This window comes from Herpailurus yagouaroundi, unplaced genomic scaffold (assembly GCF_014898765.1).
Source record: "Herpailurus yagouaroundi ecotype Mexico unplaced genomic scaffold, PumYag 140, whole genome shotgun sequence".
Lineage (NCBI taxonomy): Eukaryota > Metazoa > Chordata > Mammalia > Carnivora > Felidae > Herpailurus > Herpailurus yagouaroundi.
In genome coordinates this window covers 43,301,719-43,314,617 of record NW_024412395.1, presented here as the reverse complement: position 1 = coordinate 43,314,617, position 12,899 = coordinate 43,301,719, and the positions used below count along the sequence as shown (strand labels likewise).

At 36.5% G+C, this 12,899-nt stretch overlaps 1 protein-coding gene across 1 annotated transcript in view; it reads right to left on the bottom strand.

Moving 5' to 3' along the window:
• Positions 1 to 10,588, bottom strand: part of SLC4A10 (solute carrier family 4 member 10) — a 297,084-nt gene extending 286,496 nt beyond the window's left edge. The window contains exon 1 of the mRNA XM_040475187.1: positions 10,323 to 10,588. Within this exon, the coding sequence (XP_040331121.1) occupies positions 10,323 to 10,370 (48 nt within the window). The 5' untranslated portion in view covers positions 10,371 to 10,588. The remainder of the gene's footprint in view (positions 1 to 10,322) is intronic.
• Between the last annotated feature and the right edge of the window lie 2,311 nt (positions 10,589 to 12,899).

Here is a 12,899-nt window from a genome sequence, read left to right as displayed (position 1 = left end):
AAAGTTTAAGCTCTTGACAACTGAGGTCGACTAGTGTTGCTGCTTAATGTATTACCCATGATATGTTTAAGAAGGACTTGCATGCACTTAGCTCTGTTAGAAAGCAGTACAAAATTCTGTGAAACAATAGACTCTGCTTTTAAGAATCTAGCACTCTAATCAAGGAAACAAGTCATATCTATGTGTATTTATATATGAGTAAAAATAATTTTATATACACATATAAATTACAAAGTGATATGTAATATGTAATCAATGCTAAATGAGTAACATGAGCACTCAGCAATTTTGTAATCCATTATGATCTATAAAAAATATCCCCTTTTTTTTTTTGCAAGATTTGGTCTTCTAGCATTCCCACAGCTAAAATAACTCAGACATACTATAATTTTTCAGTTAATTTTTTAAGGTAAATATTCTCAAACTTTAGTGTACATGAGAATCACCTAGAGAGTTCTTTATATTGCTTGTTTATTGGCTCCATCCCCTTGATATTCTTCATACTTGAGTAGCAAGGCCCAGAACCTGCATTTTTAATGAGCCCTCCTGATGATTCTGATACAGGTGCTTCTTGAGTGTGAAGTTTCAATAATAATCCCTTTATTTGTAAATAATAGTAATAATATCTCCTAGAAATGCTCTGTAAAATTATATAATATCAGTTTTTATAGGTATTTATATCACAACATTATTCATTAATAAAACACAAAGTACATTATATACACTTAAATAACAAATTATACATTAGGTCTAGGTCCTGATGTCTGCATGTTTTTCCATTTTATTACCACAGTCTTATTTCTGAACAAATCAGAAGACTTTTGATAGGCTTATTCCAAAAGCAGCTTAAATATCAACAGGAAATCACCTCTGTATTTATGAAAGGAGCAGAGTGAATCTAACAAAAATGAAATGTGCTTCATAAGCAGAGCTATGTTTTGATTCCATCCAGTAGTTATTATATACCTAACTACTTTTTATGGCACCTGTTTTCTGGAATGTGACTAGGTTATCACCTTTGATATCAAAGCCTCATTAGTCAAAAGAAAGTCATTAGGAAGCAATTGCCTTCTCTAAATAATTTTGGTTTCTCAGAATAAGCAAGAATAAGCATTGGTAAAAATAAATGTTGGAGGCACTCCAGCAACCTAACACATTCAATATGCAACGGGAAAATTCTTCTAAAAAATACTTGCTTATTAAATCCTTAGAGCATAATTTTCATGATAAATGATCAAGTATTGATGATACTCTTATGAGGACTTCATCATTAGATCAAAACCATACCAAGTCCTTGGCTGTAATACATTCTCACTCTACCCCCACTAAGTCTGTAGATTAATCTCTATTTCCATTTTCTTGGAAGACTTCTGGAGTCCTAAACTCTTTGAAAATGGCCTAAGTTTAACATAGGAACGCATATATACATGGCATCCAGAAATTTTTGTGTCATTTTGTATACATAGAAGTCCTCACTAAAAAAAAAAAAAAAAAAAAAACCAAACTACAAAACATTGCCATAAGAAATTAAAGATCTAAATACGTCAAGAGACAGTCCACGTACATGTTTTGGAAGACTCAGTATTGCCAAGATGGCAATTCTGCCCAAATTGATCTGTAAATTTAAAACAATCCCTATCAAAATTTTTTCAGGGTTTTTGTAGAAATCAATAAGTAGATCCTAAAATTCAAAGGATCTAAAATAGCCAAAACAATTTAGAAAAAGAATAAAGTGGAAGGACTTATAATACTTGATACCAAATTTTACTATAAAGTCTCAATAATAAGACAATGTAGTATTAGGGTAAAGAAACACACATAGATTAACAGAACAGAACTTAGAGCCCAGAAAAAGTGACCTTCTATTGATAATCAATTTACTTTCAACAAAGCTGACAAGAAAATCCACTGGAAAAAAAGGTGGCCTTTTTCACAAATGGTGCTTGAGCAATTAGATATCTATATGCAAAGAATTTAGACTCTTACTCACACCATACACAAAAATTAACTCAAAATAGATCAGTGATCTACATGTAAGAACCAAAACTATAAAACTCCTAGGAAAAAACATACAAAGAAAACTCTTCATGAGCTTGGTTTAGGCAGAGTTCTTAGATTCAACACCAAAAGCACAATTGATAAAAGAAAAAATTGATAAATTGCACTTTGTCAAAATTAAAAACTTCTGTATTCCAAAAGTCATCAAGAAAGTTAAGGCCAGACAGAAAATATTTGCAAATCATATTTATGACAAAAAAGTTATATCCAGTATATGTACTATATATATATATAAAACTCTTACAAGACAACAAATATCAATTTGAAAATGGACAAAATATTTTAATCAACATTTCGTAAAAGAATATATACAAATGGCTAATAAGCACATAAAAAGATGTCCAACATCATTAGTGCTATAGACCAAATGTGTTTCCCCAAACACATACTCCAAATTAGTAGATTGAAACCTAACCCCCAAAGTGATGGTATTAGAAGATGGGGCCTTTCTGGGGCACCTGGGTGTCTCAGCTGGTTAAGTGACCGACTCCTGGGATAGGCTCAGGTCATGATCTCACAGTTTGTGAGATCAAGCCCAGCACTGGGCTCCTCACTGACAGTGTGGAGCCCCCTTGGAATTCTCTTTCTCCCTCTCTCTCTGTCCCTCCCTGACTCACACATGCACAAGCTCTCTCTCACTCTCTCTCAAAATAAACAAACGGAAGAAGAAGAAGAAGAAGAAGAAGAAGAAGAAGAAGAAGAAGGAGAAGAAGAAGGAGAAGAAGAAGAAGAAGGAGAAGAAGAAGAAGAAGGAGAAGAAGAAGAAGAAGGAGAAGAAGAAGAAGAAGGAGAAGAAGAAGGAGAAGAAGAAGAAGAAGAAGAAGAAGAAGAAGAAGAAGAAGAAGAAGAAGAAGAAGAAGAAGAAGAAGAAGAAGAAGGGCCTTTGGGAAATGATTGGGGCTTTTATAAAAGAGGGCCCCAGGTAGCTCTTTCCATCTGCCATCTGAGAACATAGCTGAAAGATGGCTATCTATTAACCAGCTCTCATCAGATACCAAACATACCACTCATTGATTTTGTACTTCCCAGCTTCCAAAGATGCACAAAATAAATTTTTGTTGTTAATAAGCCATCCAGTCTATGATATCTTCTTATAGTAACACAAATGGACTAAGAAAATAAGTCATTATGAGATTGCAAATCAAAATCACAACAGCATACCATTTTATACTCATTAAAATGACTATTCAAAAAGACAATATCAAGTGTTGGCAAAAATGTGGAGAAACCTAAACCCTTCTATTATGGTAGAGCTGGTACCTGTGAAATGGCACAGTCTCACTGAAAAAGAGTCCATTTCTTTGAACATTATATATAAACTTACTATATGATCCAATAATTCCACTCATAGGACTCTACCCAAGAGAAGTGTAAATATATGCCCACATGGAAACAATTATAAATGAAAATTTATAATAGCACTATATATAAGAACCAAAAGTTAGAAACTATACAAATGACTAAAGTCTCAATAAACAAAAGAAGGTCTGCTAGCCATATAATGTAATACGTTCCAGCAATAAAAAGGAACAAACTTCTAATAAATGCTACAATATGAATGGATCTCAAAAGTGTTTCACTTAAGTGAAAATAGCCAGATGCAAAAGACTGTCTATTGTACAATTCTACTTATATTAAATGTCCAGAAAAGGCAAATTTACAGAGACGAAAAGGAAATCAGCAAAATGTAGATTAATTATTGCCTAGGGTCAAAAGTGGATATTGACGGGGCGCCTGGGTGGCGCAGTCGGTTAAGCGTCCGACTTCAGCCAGGTCACGATCTCGCGGCCGGGAGTTCGAGCCCCGCGTCGGGCTCTGGGCTGATGGCTCGGAGCCTGGAGCCTGTTTCCGATTCTGTGTCTCCCTCTCTCTCTGCCCCTCCCCCGTTCATGCTCTGTCTCTCTCTGTCCCAAAAATAAATAAACGTTGAAAAAAAAAATTTTTAAAAAAACAAAAGTGGATATTGACTACACGTGGACTGGAGAAAGCTTTTTGGGACAATGAAATGTTCTAAAACTGGATTGCAGTGATGGTTGCTCAGTTCTATAAATTTACTGAAAATCACTGAATTGTACACTTGCAACAGAATTTTATGACATGTAAATTATATATATATATATATGGTGCATTTATTATGATATGTAAAAAATCTCCTTAAACATCATAAGATCTTACAAGAAACATACTTTGAAAATCAGTATAATATGATTGATAATTAATCTGTTTCCTTTGGATTTTGACTTACTATACAGTAACATAATACTGTATGAGGCTAAACCAACAATGACCTTTAAAAAATGTTGGTCACACAAAATGAGGTATAATGGGGAAAAAAGTATTTTCCTAGAAATTTAGTTGTTTTGATGTTCCTTATGCTAAAATTTAATGTATAACAAGAGAAAGTTCAGAAAAATGATCTGGAGAAAAAAAATAACAATTTGACCCAAGTGAAATAGTTCTCTTCCTCTCTCGTACATAGGATATGCTATATACTCTCTTAACTCAGCTTTGAGGATATATTCCCAAAGACCTCTAGGTCTGCAAATAGTGAAACCCTGACTAGCCTTAGCACTGTCTTCACAAAAAGAATACATTTTGTGGTAGACATGATCTAGGGTGTGTGTGTGTTTGTGTGTGTGTTGTGAATCTTCATGAATTTTTCATTTGCTCTTTTCTTGATTTATATAAATAGGACTGATATAAGAATTGTTTAGATCCTCAATTTTTTCCCTGTTAGTGATAAAGGTTAAATAACTTGCCTATTTTTTTGCAATACTTTTTAGGTAAAATTCACCATTTTGCAGTATACAATTTAGTATAATTCACAATGTTATGTAACCATCACACCACTATGTAACTCCAAAATATTTCCATCACTGAAAACAAACAAACAAAAAAACAATAGATGTTAGCAATCACTCCCCCAATTCTGCCCCAGGCCTTGGCAACCACTAATCTACTTTAGTCTCTAAGGATTTTCCTATTCTGAACTTTTCATATAAGTGGAATCATGTAAGATGTGGCCTGCAGTGCCTTACATTTTGTAACATCTTATATCATAGTAGTTTCATTTTTGAAGAGGTAGATGGAAAAAAAAAAAAAAAAGAAGAGGTAGATGAAAAAGTTCATATTATAACGGTATTCCTTTTTTTAAATTGGCTCTAATTAAAAAGAGTCACTTTTTAATTAGATGTAATATTTTCAAATGCTAGCTCAGTACTTATTAGCTATGGGAACCTGGGTAACTTACTTGACCTTCTCAGCCTTAGTTTCTTTATCTGTAAGGCTGGATAACATTAGCAACCTTTCAGGATTATCATGAAGACTAAAGATGTGTGTGCTTAGAGTGAGCCTGAGACAATACCTATTATTACTTCATAAAACTTGTCTAATTACCATCATCATATTTAACTTAGCACTCAGATGTTGACTCTATGCTAGAAGCAGGACTACACAATGATGGAAAGAATAAAGAGGTTTGGACTCTAGGCCAAGCTCTGCCGTTAACTAATGTAAGCAGCATACCCTTAAATACATCTTCTTATCTCTTGGTTGTTCAGTTTCATCATGCATTTAAGTAAATTAGTGAGTTAGTCCAAAACCTGCAACTGAGCTCAGTAGTCCTTTTCAGGCCAAAACATTTATGATTCCACAAAACAGATGCATTAAATACTAGTTACTCCCCTTTTCTAAATAAGAGCAACATAACCTCAAAGAGTATCTGAGACAACTCTTTTTTTTTTTTATTTTTTTTTTCAACGTTTATTTATTTTTGGGACAGAGAGAGACAGAGCATGAACGGGGGAGGGTCAGAGAGAGAGGGAGACACAGAATCGGAAACAGGCTCCAGGCTCCGAGCCATCAGCCCAGAGCCTGACGTGAGGCTCGAACTCACGGACCGCGAGATCGTGACCTGGCTGAAGTCGGACGCTTAACCGACTGCGCCACCCAGGCGCCCCTGAGACAACTCTTTTAAGTGGAACAATATATTAGAACTTTAATTTACACTTATTTTAACTACAATAAATAAAAATTAACTAATATTACTATATAGATGGAGAGTGGTATCCTCACAGAAAGCCAAATGATCACATGTCATGTATCCTATGAGGTAGGAGAAGGGAAGAGTGGAGTTTCTCTACAAAGCAGTGTTAAGAGTGGCACCCACATTTCTCCATTCACTTGAAGTATCTTGCAATTCACTATGGTCTATGCCCAATTTATACTTCTGAATTAATCATCATCCCAAGGTTATTGGGATACATTGGAAGTGTGATTATTTTGGGCCATGTTCACTAACTCTATTTGAGTTCCAGACCTTTACCCAGATATTTTCTAAGCCTCCATCAAAGACTATCTCACTTCCTCATCTGCCTTCAATATTTTTACCATAAACAATACTTGTAGGCTTTAGATTCTACCACTCATTAGCAACCTTGGCATCCCATATGTACATTTTATTTTTATAGTCACTCACCATTGTAGAGTAAAAATTCAAGTCATAAAGGGGAAAATGAGGATTTCTTATACTGCATTTTGCTTCCTACATATTACTATGTGAGTATGTTTTTTAAAATTAGTACTATAATCTAAATCACCATTTAAATAAAATATAAATACCAATATTACTTAGCCAACTTACATACTCTTTTCATTACTTTGACATTTTAGTCCCCCTTTCCCTCATTTAATAACATAGAAGATTTTTCATAAGGTTCTTTTCACAAATAAAGCAATAAACTGGGCCATTTGGGAATCTAGAATTACCATTTTAAAAGGAGCTCTATTCCACCAATAAATTACCTTTAAAAAGTGATCTTTACTCTAGTTCCATACCTCAGGGCAGTTTTACAAGCAAGTTCAACTTAAAATTAGCTCCTTTTAGGACATCAGAATTTTATAAGGGATCCAACATGGAACCACTAAAATATCACCCAAGATTAAATGGCATGAGATAGAAATACTTGTTATAAAACTACTCTCCTAGAAGTCTCTTCCGTGGTCTAGTAATTTACTCCTAGAAGCAAACTCAACACTCAGTGTCAAGGACAAATTTGAAGTCCTATGCAGTCCTAAATTCCTGGCTTCATACTTTCAAAAGATTAATTCCATCTTTACTAAAGGGATACCACCCTCATTACTATCACAAATAGTCTTCATATTTACCCATCTCAAACAACTTATGACAATGATTATTTGAGGAGAAAATAGCAGTTTTTCTCTAAAAGCTAAATTGAGCTCTATCTCTAGACTAGCTAGAGACTGTGAGCACCATGTGGACAGGGTTTTTGTCTATCTTGTTCATTGCTATATTCTCAGCCCCACGAACATGTTTGGCCAAAAGTAGGCTTTTAATAAATGAAGGAATCTTCTGAACACGGCTTGATCCATAGCTTCAGATGCATCGGTCAGGTACTATCAAAGCCAGACTATACTCTGAGCCTAGAAGAGCTGAATGTCCTAACCCTTAGAGTGATGAGGGCCAATAAATGCTATGATGCCTTGTTCAGCAAAAGAAAATTATCTGTAAAGCTCCCTAAGGAGGACTGAGAAAAAAAGGAAACATGTCAGGACCTCCTTCACTCACACCCTTAAAATGTACTTTATATACACTAAAATGAAGGTAAACCTTGGAAGCTTAAAAAGAAACTTTTACTCCCTTTCCTCCCTATTAGCAGCTAACTTTTATTGAGCACTTACTAAATGACAGATATTTCACATAAGTTATTTGATTCACTCTTCTCAAAACCCAAGATATACGTACCATTCCCTTCCCGTTTTTCAGTTGAAGAAACTGAGGCTTATCACTTCCCCGGGATCATAAAGCATGTAAATAGCAGTGCTGTGACCTACCAGACTGTGTTTTTAAATATTATGCCATATTGCCATTTACATAATTATTTGCAAAGTCATCTGATTAATTTTCTAAAGCAGAGTCAAAAGCTATTTCTTCCTCCCTCTTCCAAGTATAAAAACTCCAGTCCAGGATCTGATTATGATAAGCCTGATTAATAATGTAATGTAAAAAAAAAAAAAATAGTGCTTTTCTTTCTGAACTAGTTTTAGAAGACCTATATTCCAGTGCTGGCTTCAATACTCTGTGACCTTAGACAAGTTATTCCAAGTCCCTATGCCTCAATTTCTCGTTTATAAAATTAAAATAATAAAATCTGCTTTACTTAAAATGACTGCTTTGAAAACTAAAAAACAAGTCATAAAAGCAATTGAAGCTGAAAATACTATAGAAGTATAAAAGTAGGCCAGTAATTCAGCATCCATTCTAGCCTCTCAAGTTTATTTTTCATATAATCAACTGCTAACATGATCTTCTTTTGCCATTAAACTATGTAACTATGTAACTATTCTGTACTGGCCATTATCCACATAAAATGCAACCTTTGACTCCTCAAAAATTTCCATCAGACTGATGATAGACCTTGTTTTCTAGCCAAACTTTTATTTTCTCTGCTCCTTTAAGCCATACACTGATTGCCCATCTAACCCAGTAATGCTATCCTCTTTTAAAGTCTTCCAGTTAATTCTCACTTGGTCCTAAACCCTGTAAGTGTTCCCAGAAGTGACAACTCATATGCCACATCAAACTGACTTCAGCGTGCTTTTCTAGGCCAACTTCCAAACCCCTTCCCCCTAAAAAAAGGGGTTTTTCCATATAACTTAACCTTTCCTAAATCTCCATCCTTCAATTCCTATGTATAGTCCCTTCCTTTCATCCAAGGAATGATAGTTCTCTCTGACATTCTTGACATCCTTTATTCTGAGTACCCACAGAATCCTAATTTATATATCTATTCAAGTTAGGGAAGAGAGACAAATATTTTATTCTCATTTTTATAAAATAACTCCACCTTGATCCACAGAGAAATGTTTCTACTTTTAAGCAGGCAGGCTAATTGATATGCTTCCTTTTTTCCCCTCACAGCCCCCGCCCTTTATTTAGGCTCCATTCTTGGTAGTGACGCCTGCGTTCTTCCCATCCTCCTGCTCCCTCCCAGCCCAAATCTAGCGTCCTGAGGAGAACTGAGCATGCTCAGTAGCCACAGCCAATTCCGGGATGCAAACTGGCATCTTTTGCAGATTTTGAGCCCAGCAGGAGAGGTAAGGCCCTAAAAATACAGTGGCCCAGAATTTGCCCACTCCCCGAGGTATCATTTGATTTAAAGATGTGTTCACAGCCTAGAAATGGACGTGGAAGTGGACAGCTTGCTCTCAGTCCCTATTCTGCAAGGTGGGTCACCAACCTGAGTAACAGAGAGCTGAGAGCAGCCCCTCTTCCTGGTTTGGAGCAGGGAGGAGATTTCTGCTGTTCTGAGCTGTGATAGTGCTGATAGACAGCTGGAAGCTTGCATTTGGCATCTCTGTTGCATCAAGAAAATACTGTTGTTGTTGTTATTGTTGTTGTTGTTGTTATTGTTGTTATTTTTCTTTTTTTCCTTGAACACAGCAACATCAGCTGCTCCAGGCTGAGAAAGATGTTGCCTGAAGAGCTACAAAGTCTGTAAGCCACCCAGAGACTGTGGAGAGGATAGGGAAACCAACTACTTACCCAAGATTTAGATCTGGCTTAAGACCCAGAAATAAGCAGGACATTTCTAAATGACAACTCATGAACCTTTCAGATATTCAAAGCTGAATTGTCAGCCTGTCCCCCCAAAATGCATACCTTCTTTGTATGTGAACCATGACATATTTCCTTTTAAGAGAGATTGACAAAATACACACACACACACACACACACACAATCCTCCTGTTCTCCTTTCCCCTGGTTTCTGCAGATACTAAATCTCTAGAGCTGCAACAGCAGCAGATCCCCTTACCTCACTGCCAGGGGGATGAGGCATAGAGAGGAAATTTATCATGAATGGAATATGATAAAAAGGGAGGGGGCTTCTCTGCAGGGTCTTCAGCCACCACTGCACAGCCTAAGAAACAGAGATAGGCAGAAACGGGCTGGGAGAGAGACACACAGCTGTCCCTGCTGCTAAAACCTAGCCATCTCTTCAAACAGCAGCAAACATGAGACATTTCATCACCGTAGTGCATCCATATTGAGAAGGGGGAAAAAAAAATCATGTGCTTTGCGTTATGCATTTCAGTCACCCGAGATGGGAGGAGACCCCTGTCCATATGTCGTGGGAGCTATCCACCACCCCAAAAGTACATTCACTGCATCTAGCCAGCCGACCGCTTGCCTGACAGGATTTGCAGCAAACGCGGTTAATCTGTGACAGCAGGTTGTCTCTTACCGTAGGCAGCAGCGGCTCCATTTGAGCTCCCTGGTCTTTAATCTCCATGTTTTGTAACGCCTCTGGAATAAGCACCTTTCTCTGCAGTGTCTTCAATGTCCTACACTCAGCCCGGCACTCGCTCTGCTTAGTATTCGGATCAGGTAGCTCTGAAGCAGGAGGCAATTGCACACTCCAACTCACCAGAGTCACATGGCTCCTACTCGCTCGGGCTGCTGGCCAGGTTTTGCACTGAATGCCTTGGATCCCTGGGCCGGTAAGAGAGATCTCCCCAGCCCTGTGTCACTGCCCACACCTGGCTGCTGATATAAAATACAGCCTGCAGTGCTGCAAGTCTAATGGACATTAAGAATCTCACCTAAGATGCTAACTTCTTATCAGACTAGTCCAAGGTGGACTCCAACCAACTCAGCCAGATTTTAACACTTCGAGGCAATTCACTTCATTCCCAGATCCCCATGGGAGACATAAGTCAAACAAGAAGATGTTAATAAGGTGTCCTAGATGTCCTGCTGTGAGTACATGGGGTCTTTAAAAACAGGTAACATGACATTGAAACTGATATGCCTTAATGAGATTGAACTACGCATTAACAAAATCAGACATTAAAGTCATTATTGACTCACTAAGAATTGGTCATACAGATACATTCAATATTTTAATTCTGAGAAACTTAGGCAAGGCACACGCTATCACAAATTAAAATATATTTTTCTCTGATTTCCCAACAAATAATAGGGAAAGAAAGTATTTTGATAGTAGCAATTATTAAAATACTAAAGCATTCTGAAGAGACAATGAATCTGACAAAAAGCATATACCCTTTTGCCTTAAAAGTATCAACAAAAAAGGGGTAGAAAATTCTCTAACTAATCCATGGGAGAAGATGTGTCAGTGAGAGGAGCTCTTTTGTAGGGAAAAGAAGTTGATAATGGTTGTTGAGTGACTACATATTTCCTAGAATTGATTATAAATCTAGAGTATTTTAAGTAATGAAGCCCACGTATCACTGAATCCCAGACTGAGTACAAAGGTTACAAATGCAGAGGGGTTAGTAGAGTATGAGTGACAATTACTGAGATAGCTTATCTGAGATAAGAAATTTTTCACCGGATTTAAAAAGCATTCATCAGCAGGAGTGAATATTAAATTATTTTCAGCAACACACCAAAATTTTCCACAACATTCCTGATAGGTGGAATTATTATTACCTTTTATCTGTTTACTGTCTCAATACAAATCTTTATAATAAACTCTTACCTTGATAAGAAAATATTTTGTTTTATAAACTAGAATGATTAATATATTTGAGTGGCAGTTTTGTGCACACATAGAGATGATTCTAAGGACTTAAATAACAAGACATTGACTGGCAAGTTGCTAATTTGGGGCCCAACTTGACTTTCTACCATGGACTGATAAATAAAAGCTCCCTTTCCACTCACATAACCATAATAAAGCATCAAAACAACTTATTAGGATAAAAGCGGTGACCTCTCTAGACAGATAATTTCTATCTCATTAGGAAATTCTAAGTCATCCAGTTCATATTTGTTCAAAAAGAATTCAAATATAACTAGGAAAACATCTGACTCTTTATTCCAAGAGCCAAAATAAAAATAAGATAGTATGTATTTTAAATGACTTTTAAGCAATACTTTCCTATAATGTATATTGATAAACCATATAGCTACTTTGCTGGAACAACTATTCCTGAGTGTTCACTATATGCTAGAACTACTATTCCTATCGGTGTAACAGGACTTAGCCAGAGTTTCAACAGACTACGTTCTACTTCTAGAGTGCAAGGAAGCCCATATCTCTGAAGTTCTCTGATCCAAGATAACGAAATGAATGCTAGCTTAGTAAAAAGGAAAGTGGGGAAAGAAAGGGATCCTCAGTTAATCCACACTACTTCTATTTTACAACTCTAAAGACTTCAGAATTAAGGCCCATATCATAGGAAAATACAGCCACATCCTAAGTAAGTGTTAATGAAGAAGTACTGATAACTTCTAGGGAAAAAAATCATCACTAGGGAGTAGACTTTTCACTAACAAAACCATAGAATATTACAGATAGGCCCATGGAGACCAACTTCTCCATTCATCTTCAAACTCAAAAAGTGAAAAGAACAGAAGTTAGGGAAGAGAAAATCCAACTTGTATGAGCAGCTTGTTTTTCCAACTACGTATTGTCCACCTTGGAGATCCTGATATGTCCTTGGTGGAGGCTAGGAGAGGAAGTAGCTGGGATATACATTTTGAAAAACACCCCAGGTAACTTTTCTCTTTCTCCAAGTCCAGAGCCCTTCCACTACAGTCAAGTTTCCTTGGATCCTAGATGATTAAAAATGAGTTCCTCCTCAGCCTGTTTTTATTTAGAAATCCGGTGAGATTTCATTAGCACAATTTGACAGCCATAATTTCAAACATAACATTAAGTATTGCAAAGGGTATATTTGTCCAAGGAACTGAATGTTTCAGACATCTAACTGGAATGAGACAATAGTCCAGTTTTCATTCAGTCAGTCCTACTATGTGTGCGGCACTGTGTTACTGATGCTGTTTCCCGTCA